The sequence below is a fragment of the Octopus bimaculoides genome, chromosome 22 (genome assembly GCF_046866305.1).
Source record: "Octopus bimaculoides isolate indiv1 chromosome 22, ASM4686630v1, whole genome shotgun sequence".
NCBI classification, from domain to species: Eukaryota; Metazoa; Mollusca; class Cephalopoda; order Octopoda; family Octopodidae; genus Octopus; species Octopus bimaculoides.
In genome coordinates this window covers 8,919,858-8,932,573 of record NC_142949.1, presented here as the reverse complement: position 1 = coordinate 8,932,573, position 12,716 = coordinate 8,919,858, and the positions used below count along the sequence as shown (strand labels likewise).

Here is a 12,716-nt window from a genome sequence, read left to right as displayed (position 1 = left end):
GTATAAATTTGCTATGGCGCGTTTTTGATACTGTCTTGCCTTGATAAAATATAATTATCTATATACTAATTAGAAAACTATAGCAGATTCAAACAAGAAATCCGCTGGATATTTATTTTATGTACTACAATATATATTGTTCTTATTAAACCTCTAGATTCTACTTGATCTACAAATAAATAATTACAGTAATCTATAACGATCGTCTAATAATTTGTTTTCCGTTAATTTAATTTTTTAACTGTTCGCGTTGCAGATCTTCACTCTGTTACTGTAAAAAGTAATTGTTGTTGTTGTGACTTAACCTCTTAAGTTAAGCATGGTAAAGCTGACCACTGATGAATGCCTTTCCAGCAGTGGCCACTCTTCATTATTCAGACATTTTTCGGCTGCTATGTGAGACTTGAGGAGGATCTGCCTGCTATGTTTAGCAAGTTGAATGAACACTACTAACAAACACTCGACTTCTGTAGCCTTTTTATTGTTACAATCATAACACAAGAGATGCCATGCCCATCACACACTCATTGCAGTAATGTTTTCTGTCATATTATAAAGATGTTTTTGTAGAGATATCAATTTTCTGCCTTTGCATTTTATCGTTGTAAACATGGTTTACAATTTTATATTGAGAATATTACTCCTCAATAACTTTCCTGCTTCTAAGTATTGTCTTCGATTTTACCATTAATTTTCATACATGTCTAGGAAATAATTTCTAAAGCATCAAATATCGATAAAAGTAAATTATCTCAAGCACTGTTTATCGTGATCAGGAGCTCAACAGATTTATCAGAAATAATTTAAGAGTCTCATATAAATTTCCGATCTTAGAGGGTAGTCTATATTAAAAGGATAACCTACTGTGCATATTTGCAACACAGAGAGATCCAGCAATGTTAAGTGCGCATACGACTTTTTTTATGGTAACTGATTATCCACGATTACTGAAGACAATCTTTACAAACTAAACTTTCTCGAAAAACACTGGATGTTTGTAAGTCATTCTACTACCATTTAAGGAAACAGATAAGTCGTTAAATTATGTATCGAATTATTTACCTTATTAAGAAATATTTTCTTAGAATTTCTGATTTCTCTTTGCGTCGAAGGTACAAATTTTTAACGAAGTAGCTTTTTTTATTTCAATAAACCGTCGCCAGAAAAGGCATTAAAGACACAAGTAACTCTATAGAACCTTACATGCAGCAATCAATTACAAACATTCTTAGCTGTTAAAACACTAACAAAACTAGATCAAGTGATATAACGTGGTTTAACCCCCCCCCCCCCCTATTAAACTTAGCTATTTCTAACATCCACATTAGAATTCATTCTCACCCTAAGCTGTTGCTACAAAAATTTAAACAAAAACACATGAAATTTATCCTAGTATCCACTGCCAAACCAGAGAATATGCTGCCCCAAATGCTCAACTTTACCAACGATAGTAACACATACAAAGAAAGAAATTTGAACAGCATGAACCATAGTAACTGCTCTTTGGACGACAAATGCATAGTTAATGACAGAATAATAATACATTTTTACCATTTATAATTGAACAGGAATATACGGGGTTCAACTTCTACACATCTTAAACGAAGCTGTAACCAACACTCTCATACATTTAGAAATCGGAATACAAACAAATGGACCATCAATCTTGAAATTTATTCGAGTGTGAAATGGAATACTAACCTCACATGCGAACGGAATATTATTTTTGAAGTTAAATCACTGAATCTTGTAATTCGTACCCTAGAGAAATATTAGTACGCCTAGTAGAAATTTACTAAATAAGCATAATGAAACAAAATCCCCCCTTCCAAACGTAGGGCCTCAGATCACATAAAGGCTTTCTGGCCGCAACAACAACGAAAAGTGACTACCGGAAGAGGGCCTCTACTACGGCTAAGAGTATCAAACAAACAACACCAACAATAGAACGACAAATACAACACAACCAGCGGCAAAAGACAGCAACGTCAGCAACAACATCGTGCAACAGCAGCAGCAGTGGCTACCGTGACAGCTGTAAAGTCCGGTGTTGGCACTCCGTCGCTTACGACGTCGAGGGCTCCAGTTGATCCGATCAACGGAACAGCCTGCTCGTGAAATTAACGTGCAAGTGGCTGAGCACTCCACAGACACGTGTACCCTTAACGTAGTTCTCGGGGGATATTCAGCGGGACACAGTGTGACAAGGCTGACCCTTTGAATTACAGGCACAACAGAAACAGGAAGTAAGAGTGAGAGAAAGTTGTGGTGAAAGAGTACAGCAGGGTTAGCCACCATCCCCTGCCGGAGCCTCGTGGAGCTTTAGGTGTTTTCGCTCAATAAACGCTCACAATGCCTGGTCTGGGAATCGAAACCACGATCCTATGACCGCGAGTCCGCTGCTCTAACCACTGGGCCATTGTGCCTCCACCAGCTGTAAAGTAGCATCTAAAATAACAGCAGCAATAAAATCAGGAGCGGAAATAACATTAACAACAAACAACAATAGAAACAACACCCTAAAAGTATCTTACATCATCAACATTAGGGACAACAACAAAGAAATCACAAAGCAACAAAAATACAATAGAAAAATAAACACAAGTTCAAACAAGGTGCAGCCATAAATTAGGTGCTAAATTTCGCTTACACTAAAGGCCAGAACAGTGTCTGTTACACACGGTCATAGACACAATCATAGAAAATTAATGGACCACATCTAACACCCTACGAACATTACTACACCATTCGATGACTATATCTCATTAACAAATAGCTTTCATACAAAAATCATAGGGCAAGATATAACAGACACTCTTTTAAAAATCAAGTATAATCCTGGTGGAATAAAATATTTAGAAGGAATATTAACTAAGATTTACTTGTAGAAACACAGCTATCCAGGAGAACAAGACATCTATCTTTCCACGGAAATAAGGTCGGTGGGCTTGTTCACTTTCCTTATCCAATAGACAGAGTGAATGCACATAGCTCTCGAACGTTTTGCTAGCAGTCCCACCTGCTCAACATCTTTAGGTCTGTAGATATAGATGTAGTGGCCTTCCATGAGACCACAATTTTTGAGGCACGAGTTTTCATGCGAACATCGCAGCGATGAGATGTACGCATCTTCACTCTTCACGTCGAACGGAATTTAGAAGCACGGTTAGTGTCATTTTCAGACAGGTTTTCAGAAAGGTATCGCGATAAGTTAGTCGAAGCAGACATAAGCAGATGCAAATACCAAACTAATAAGCAATTTCGCCAGGGATGGGGTGGCTACATTCCATGGGACATCTGCAGGTCTTCGAAAGACATCTTTCTTTTTAGTCCTAGTGTGTCATTGAAACGCCATTTTGGACGCATGCATGAACTGTGTGAGTTAATCTGATAGGAGAGAGGATGCAAAAGCTTCACAAATCTTTTCAGACGTTTCCAGCTTTCTGACAGGTATCCACTGGATTTCAGGCTAGGTCACTGCAATGTACAGTGATATTTGCTCAGTGGTCAGAATAAATAGCCTCCCATCAGAACTGTTCGGTGTCATGTACTTGGTTTGAGATCGTTTCCAGGTATAGAGAGGGTCCGACTATCAGATGTGAAAATCACCCCGCCAGGTCAGGAAGGGCATGTAGCTTTATCTGTCGCAAGTTCTGATGAAAGAGGTTTTGGTGTACAAATTTGAATGAGCTCAATACAGACACTTTCGTCTTTGGCCTCATGGACGTTTTCAAGTTTTCTCTTGGAAAGAAAATTGAGGATGGAAAAGGATGGTCTGACTTTCATAAAATTCGTTGAAAATCAAATGAATGCGGCATGCATGGCCTGACTGTAAGCCTAGTACTTATTCTGTCACACTCCTTTGCCAAACCGCTAGGTTTCTAGGACCTAAACACACCAATATCGGTTGTCAAGCGATGGAATGGGAACAAGCAGAAAGACACAAAAAAATACACAGACACTCACACACACACACATACACACACACACACACACACACACATACATATGTATACATATATACGACAGACTTCTTTCAGTTTCCGTCTACCAAATCAACTCGCAAGGCTTTAGTCGGCCCGAGGCTACAGCAGAAGACACTTGCCGAAGGTGCCACGCAGTGGGACTGAACCCGGAATCACGTGGTTCGGAAGCAAGCTTCAATCAAATTATATGTACTTCTGACATCATGATCACCCATTTCGTAACTAATGTGGTGGTACTTACTTATTCGCACACGTATGCATGCACACACACGCACACATCCACATACATATAGCTGGCTTTCGCTGTTTGTTAGTTCAACCTTTCTAGAATAGATGAGTAAATTTATCTAAATTGGGTTTTGGTATATTAAGCGCAAGTTTACGCATATAGCGCTGCTTTTATATTTGCCAGCTGTGTCAACTAACATATACAGGCTGTTCAAAAAACATCTCTACAGTAAGTATTTTATTGCAAAATAAATATTTCTAAGATGGTATAAGACTACAAAAGAATATATTAGATTTTATGAGGCTTTAAAAAACTTTATTAGAGGTGTTGAAAGGGTCGTCCTTCATTTTCAATATATAAGTTGACTCTTCTACACATGTTTTGAAATACATCTTGGAGGGTCTGATGCAGTATGGACTGTGTGAAGGTTATGAATGCGTCTTTTAGCACGTTAATGGGTTTTTCAGGCTATTCTCGTGCACTGATCCTTTACTTGCTTCCCAGAAAAAAGTCTGGTGGTGTTAAATCAGGTGATCTTGGTGGCCAAAGTCCCTCCGAGATAATCTATTCACTGCTGAGAGACTTTTTGAACACCCTGAATAAATATATATATATTGATATATTTCTCTCCTTGCTTAGAAATGAAGATTGAACGCCAAAGGAAATGCTTCATTAATTGCCATGGGTATGTAGGAGCAATTTACAGCGACCAATAACAATAAAAAGGAAACAGCTTGCTATAGTATATCTAACTTTTATTTTCGTCTTTACACACTCAAATTTGTAATAAATTATGCTGTTTCAGTCAGAAATATTTACAAGCTTTTTTTCCGACATTGCGTTCGGGGTTAAAATCCTTGGAGATGTAAGTGATGAACAAGGAGAGCGCTTCCGCCAAGACCTGAGGACCGTGAAAGAGCGGACAAAATCATGAGGGGAGACTACTGCTGAAACATTAAATGAAATTTCCCCGAGGAAGTCTACAAACGCAAAAGCTCCAAGTGCAAATTCTTGCCTGAATAAGATATATTTGTGTTTCATCTTCTATCCTAATCGGTTTCTCGACTATACACACTTATAATTTGTACATAATATATATTTTCTACTGAAAAACAGATGGCGAAAGAACATGATAACATTTAGTTTACTCTGCATTGGAATAAGAAATATTATTTTTATTTTGTTGTGGTCTACTAACTCGTAGACATGAATAAAGTTAGAATCTCAAGGATGGATGTTTGTTCTTTTCCATCTAGTTTGAAGATAGCATAACTAGAAAATTATCAGATCGATTACATCATATCTTGGGAAGTATTCAAAATTTGGAAAATATTAAAAAAATCTTAATTGTAAAAAAATCTAGCGGTTACAGAGGAAAACTAACTTCATATTTGAATTCAGCTTACTCAAATTACATTATACCAATTATTGGTATCAATGCAGCAAAAATGATGTTGGCCAGTGTAATCTGTGACCTAACGTCTTGAGGAAATCTGTAAAGTAACTTCTTGACGCACATAAGTTGTTCTGATGTGTGTGAAGAACTAAACTGGACATTTACACGTGATATATGGAAAATCTCACATTATTTTAAACAACTAAGGAGCCGATTTTTACATGAGATCAATTTATTTATAGGAGTGTATACTATATTTCATATATGAAGCTAGATACACAATATAAGATGGTCATAAATAAAATGACATTGATGAAACGTCTGCTGGATTAGGATTGACCGGGAGGGAAATAACAGTCTGGACTTTGCACCGATTTTTAGTAATTAATATACATTGGCAGGTAAAAAAAAACAAAAAAACACCATATAAAGATTATCGTGTTTTTATTCCATATTTTGACGCCTGCAGTGATGGATATTGGCGTAACTGAAGACATAAATTTGATAATGTTTGAAAATGACTTTTTTCTTATTACTAATTCATACAGATGTACGAACAACATGAATTACATCGCATAAATTATGTAGTTGATACACACTCACACACATACACACACACAGATGCGCGCGTGTATAAACAAGAGAAAACGGTAAGAGGAACAAGCTGAGAGACAAAGAGAGAACGAGAGAAGAAAACGAAAGCTGGGGTAAACAAGCGTTGAAGAAGTTCTCTTGATAACTAACACTATATCATTATCATCAAGTTTGAATTTCACACTGGAGAACGTCTACTGAGCTCTTTATATAAATACCGTTCGAATCTAACAAGTATGTAACATTTAGATTATTCATTGTGGCTGTATGTGATTCAGTAATAACAATAGACAGAGTAAGTTATGGTAATGATGATGGTGGTAGTGGTAGAGCTTAATCCGTTTGTTGCCTGTTTGCATGTGTACAGTCCAAGATCTGCGAAGAGAGAGGATAACCGGAATGATTTACAAATGTTCACTTTACATCTCATCGATTGTATTTGATGAAAGTGAATCATTCGAGCTTTTGTAAATTTTGCTTTTTGGTTAATGCAAATCGGTTGTTAAGAAACATGAAAATATTACAGCTGGATATTATTGCTATACGTTTTTCATTAGTTCCCGGAAGATGTTCTTATTTTCTAACTTTATGACGAGACATTCGCATCCACTAAACGGCTGGTCTCTGCAACAGAGCATGACTGTTGCATCCTGGTCCATGCAACAATATTAAGCCAGTTGTACTTTAAGCGGGTTGCTGAAAGCAGAATTCCAAGATGGCAATGGCATAGCCTTCCAGGCGAAATGTGATCTGTCGCAGATCCAGGGGAGGTTGCTTTTAATGCTTGTTGCGGGATATGTACACATACACAATTTTCTTTTGATATGAGACATATACTTGGAGTACCTGTTCCTCAATTCTTTTCCAAGATATTCCTCACCGAGTGTAGTAGCTGAAATACCTAATAGATAAAGGAAAAAGTGATCCCATTAATGAAAACAGATACGTAATTTTCTACGTTCTCAGTGTTGGAATGGAGAAAATATCGATTGTATAATTTTGTATAGGACGATCATATGACACAAGTGTTTAGCAACAACCAATAATGTTTATTCAGGAATTAGATTCCTGTGAAATGTGAAGGAAAGACTGTTCTTGGATATAGAAAATAGAAAAAATATTTCTGACTGTACATTTCACACACAACATTTTGTCAAATGTAAATGCTGCAAGCCTGGTGTAAATGTTTGGGAGCAGAAATAAAAATACAGTTATAGAAGCCAGATACATTTGAAGTAAGAACATTTCATTCGCATTTAACATCGCATTTATGGACAAATGCTTCGAGACTTCATCTTCATCTAAATTATATATTTACATTAGTATTGAGTTGTACGGAAAGTTCGTGCCGATTTATAGTAGCTTACCTTTCGACTTATTTGCCATGAAACCACCTCAATTCTGGGAAGAGGGTATTTTCAAGTTAAAGGAAAGATGGAGACGCATTGTGTAACAAAATGGTTCATATTTGGTTGGTTAAAAATGTAATGGCAAGTATTTATTGACATTTTTCTTTCCTTTAAAAATCGGCACGAACTTTCTGGACCACCCAATACTTATAACTATCGTTGCAGTTAGCTGTTTTACTAAATATATAAACGATTAAGTCGAAAGCTAGGATCTTCATTGAAATAAATTTGAATATCTAAAATATCATTGTTACCTAAATTTTAGCTGTAGACCTTTGCGACTTTATTGAGAATAAATCTTCCGTTTTTAATGACTCTCGTTGTTATATCTCTACATCAACAGGCACGTGATGAAAAGCCTCAGTGTCTTATTGTTTTGTGTATTCGTTTCATACACCTTCTCGGATAAAGAAAGTAAGTATAATTATAATTTTCTTGTAATTTATAGTCCTCTGAAATAAAGAGGGAGAAAACAGGGAGGATAAAAAAGCGAAGAGAAGAAAAATGAATAACGTTACTTCGGCGGGCTTTCAGAGGTGCCCCTGTTTATTTGTGATTACAGCTTTCAAATAACTCAAATAACTCTATATTTATCTACACTACGCATGGACCATGTATTCGGAATTACGCTTCTTCTATACAATATATAACATTTAATAAACAAAGTTACTGACTAATCGTTTAAATACAAATCGGGAGGACTTTTAACGGTGTGCTTTGATCTGTTACTGCTATATACGATAGTTCAGTTTCTTAGTTGTCAGACGAATAAGGGCGCATCTTCACTGATGAAGGATTATATTTTACGGTAAAATCGTCGTGAAACTAGTATGTTTTACACCTGAGGAATTCCAGGTTTGGCCTAGAAGCCGACAGTGTTGATAGCCCAGTATTCGGGTCGAGTGTTTCTCTGGAAATACCTCAACTTCACACTCTTCCTGACCTTAGACTTTTGTTATATATATATATATATATATATATATATATATATATATATATATATATATATATATATATATATATATATATAAACCGTATGTAAGCCATGCAAAGTCAAGAACATTCTATTCGATAGGCCTGTACTTTGATTCCTTTTCGCCGTAACTAGGTAGCGGCGTACTACAAGGTGAATCGAGTGAGTGTAGACATTGCCGCTAATGCTTCTTCTAATGCTGCTGGTTCGCTAGAAGAATTTCATTGGTCAACGGTATCACAAGGTTCAACGCAGAGCTTTAGTGCTTGAGTCTGTTTCTTAACGTGGTCTCAACTCGAAACCGGCAGTGCATAGTGCCAGTGAAAAGCTACAAAAGACAAAATATGAAACACATCACTTTTAATGATAATAATTCAATTGTTTATGATATTGGTAATATCGACATATATCAAGATGAATGCTACATTCAGCTCTTTCGAATACAGTAAATGTACGACAGCTACTGATTTTGTCTGAAAGAATGTCAAGCAAAATGCAACTGGTGTTTAAAAATTAATTAAATTAAATTACTTAAAAATTATCCTAAAAATACGATACTAATTATTTAACAGTATTTCTCCAGGGAGTCTCTAAAGTTTGTGATATTCATCATGTGTTATTCAGGACTAGCGAAAATATCATATTTATCTCATACATTGGGATTAAATTTACTATCGTTTATGTCTAAAATAGCCATCATTACAGTGATCAGCTATATAAACTGTAGGTGAGAGAAAATGTGAGTTCCAGTCATCACGACGTTACCTCTTTTTCAGATTATATAATTATAAGTAAATTATCCTCTATTTAATGAAATGTCTGCTGAGCGCTACATGGGTCTTTTGTTTAAGTCTAATTTCTCTTTCAGATGTTACTCACACAGGAACTGTTGTAAGTTTCACTATAGTGACTAAAAGGTAAGAACTACATACCTGCATCTCATATTTATTTAATTTACTATTGGCAAAGAGGTAAGACGGCGAATTGGCAGAAACACTAGCACGCCGGACGAAATGCTTAAGAGTATTTCGTCTACCGCTACGTTCTCAGTTCAAATTCTGCCGAGGTCGACTTTGCCTTTCACCTTTCTTTTCGGGAGTCAATAAATTAAGTACCAGTTGCGTACTGGGGTCAATCTAATCGACTGGCCCCGGCCCCCTGCCTAGAGTAGAAAAGAGTATTGGCAAAGCGGTAAACTGGCAGAATCATTAGAATAGGTAGGACCATTTCTTCCAGGTTTCGGGTCGATGAAATACCAGTTGAGAATTAGCGTCGATTTGGACTCTCCATCAAGGTTCCAGGTCTTATGCCTATTATAGAAAGGTTATTAGTATTGGCGTAATTATATTCTGTGACTCTTTCTAAATTATACTTTTTATTCCTTTTATTTGTTTCAGTCATTTGACTGCGGCCATGCTAGAGCACCGCCTTTAGTCGAACGAATCGACCTCAGGACTTATCAACAACTACCATTTCTTTCTCTACTCTCCAAAAAGGAACCACCTGACCATCATGTTTCTAAAACTACCCACCCTTTATCTTCCATTCGTTTGGGTATTTCAGCTACTGTTAATGATATCAAATTTACCTTCAGCTCGTGTGTCGTGTCTTTCTACATATATTTACTCAAATTTCATTAGAATTATACATGTTTAATTCTGTCGTATAGCGCAAAGGCTTTCCGTCTATACAGACACTTGTTTCATTTAATTTCTGTTTATTTATTTCATTCGTGCCTTGATACCTACCTTTTATATATTTTCCTGTCCTTCCCATAACTCGTCCTTTTTATCATTCGCTCTTGAGACTCACGTCTTGCTTTCTATTTGTCACATTCTGTCCTTCATTCTTACTCTTTTGTACTCCAGCAGCATTTTAGTGTTGATGCCAACCAATAGAATTATACTATTGTTAAGTTTTCGAATTTTTGGTCAGTATCTGAAGAGATGACATGTCCACAATCTTTGTGTGTTACTTACTGTTTTCCTTATGTTCTTTCTTCATTTTCCTGTGGCACGTTTTACTATATTCATACATTCACACATATATAACTTAACTAGCAACCCTTCGGTTACGACGACGAGGGTTCCAGTTGACCCGATCAACAGAAAAGCTTGATCGTGAAATTAACGTGCAAATGGTTGGGCACTCCACAGTCGCACGTGTTTCTGGAGAAATTGAGCGTGACAGAAAATGTAACAAAGCAAGGCTGTCAATCAAAATACAAATACAAGTACTGCTAATTTTTGCCAGCTGAGCGCGGGCTTGAGCCTTGCTCGAGGACACAACCTGCCGCCGGGAGTCGAACTGAGGACCTTAAGATCGCGAACAGAATACCCTAGCCAGTAACCATGTGCCTACACACACACACACACACACACACACACACACTCACACACACACACACACGCACGCACACACACACACATGCACGCACACACACACACACACACGCACACACACACAAACACACACACACACGCACACACGTACACACACACACACACTCACACACACACACTCACACACACACGCACACACTCACACACACGCACACACACACATACACACACACACACACGCACACTCACACACACACACATACGCACACACACACACACAAACACACACACAAACACAAACACACGCACACACACACACTCACACACACACACACACACACACACACATAAATGTATATATATATATATATATATATATATATATATATATTAAATAGATAGAGAACAGTTAGATAGATATGCAATGTGAATTGATATTTTAAAATTTAATAACATTCCTTTGTATTTTCTTCTACCTTCTTTATTTGCAGTAACACCGTTAAGGGCATTTTTAACCAATGTACAAAAGAATATTGTTATCTACACGAACTTATACCACGTCGTTCTTGCTGTTTAGGTTTAAGATGTGTTTGTAAAAAGATAAGGCATAACTGCTGGTGTAGTTCACAAAATGTGATTCATGTGATGAATAACGGCATGATACAGACTGTAGCCTCTATCCTGAGCTCCCTTGCAATATTATACTGACATTTCACTCGTGTCGTGAGTATGGAGGATAGATAACATTCGTCAGGTAGTCGACAAGCAAGAAGAAAACTGGTGAGTTCATGATGATACAGCATCAAAACTATTTAGCTTTAGCAGCAATGCGTAAGCGATATCAATGCACATAAATTCAACTACTGCTTACGTTTACTAATATTACTATACATATTGATACTAACACAGATTACCAAATACTATAATGATAAATCTAACAGCATCAATAAACATCAAAGAAACTGAACAATTTACACTTCCGAGCAGGATTTTGCTTCATAATTTCCGGTGGAGAAAAGTAATTTTTGCTTGAAGAAGATTTCAAACTGTAGAATAAAATAATATTTCAAGCTGTATAAGAGCAAAGAAAAGCTAATTACCTAATGCATAAAGTAAAATTACTTACAATTACAATATATTATAATTGTAATTATCATTGTTATAGAAATTATCGTAATAATTTCTAATGGAACCAAAATTAAATAAATATATCAACCCAGATAATATATCGGTGTTTCTTTTCTTCCTTGCTGTAACTGTTTTTTCATATGATATATATGGTTACCTTTAGATTTTATATTGCAGTGGCACTCTATGTTATTGCAACAAATAGTCGTTGGTCGCGTCGTTTAATACCTGGATCTCCCATAACTCAGCAGATATATAATGACAGTCGAAAGAATTAAGATTACTTTGTCTTTTGATATGCATAATGTGTCCGTCATGTATTGCATTGCCACATTAGTTAATATGTTCTTGCGAATTTAAGATACTTGGACTTGATTTGATTATGATTTGACTGTTTTCGAGTTTGAAGTAACTACTGTCGCCAAAAATCCAGAACTGCTATGGAAGTAAAAGTAGCCCCAGATTACGCAAATTTAGATATGATATATTTAGAAATAATATTAATTCAGAAATCGTTACGAAACTACTGCCGTAGTTTCTATTCACGTATTAATTAGACGAGGAAAAGATTTCTAGACAATTGTTAGACCGGAGATTATGTAAGTTTGAGTAATATGACAAAAAAGTAAGAACACCATAAGTACATCTCTTACAAATGA

General features: G+C 36.4%; 2 protein-coding genes across 6 annotated transcripts in view; both read left to right on the top strand.

Moving 5' to 3' along the window:
- The window catches only part of LOC128250511 (uncharacterized), a 15,353-nt gene extending 15,154 nt beyond the window's left edge, over positions 1–199 (top strand). For all 4 annotated transcript variants that reach the window (XR_016237908.1, XM_052975670.2, XM_052975671.2 and 1 more), the window contains one exon: positions 1–199. This exon is cut by the window's left edge and continues 340 nt beyond it. The gene's annotated coding sequence lies outside the window, so the exon portion shown is untranslated.
- Positions 200–6,178: 5,979 nt separating this feature from the next.
- On the top strand, positions 6,179–12,155 carry LOC128250516 (uncharacterized). 2 transcript variants are annotated; one of them, XR_008266520.2, is made up of 5 exons: positions 6,179–6,439; positions 7,958–8,028; positions 9,456–9,504; positions 11,421–11,709; positions 11,839–12,155. XR_008266520.2 is itself a non-coding variant. In XM_052975678.2 (4 exons), exons 2-4 carry the CDS (start codon positions 7,965–7,967, stop codon positions 11,635–11,637), a joined length of 330 nt encoding a protein of 109 aa, XP_052831638.1. In that variant the 5' UTR covers positions 6,181–6,439; positions 7,958–7,964; the 3' UTR covers positions 11,638–12,155. The 2 variants fall into 2 exon arrangements, 1 of the variants encoding a protein (XP_052831638.1); XM_052975678.2 differs by having other exon boundaries at positions 6,181–6,439; positions 11,421–12,155.
- Positions 12,156–12,716: the final 561 nt, after the last annotated feature.

What these genes read in the sequence shown, in the direction of transcription:
- LOC128250516 (XM_052975678.2), top strand. Translation starts at nt 7,965, where the DNA reads ATGAAAAGCCTCAGTGTCTTATTGTTTTGTGTATTCGTTTCATACACC. An exon ending in CACCTTCTCGGATAAAGAAA is followed by an intron (nt 8,029 to 9,455) that starts GTAAGTATAATT and finishes TTTCTCTTTCAG; the next exon opens with ATGTTACTCACACAGGAACT. An exon ending in TTCACTATAGTGACTAAAAG is followed by an intron (nt 9,505 to 11,420) that starts GTAAGAACTACA and finishes CTTTATTTGCAG; the next exon opens with TAACACCGTTAAGGGCATTT.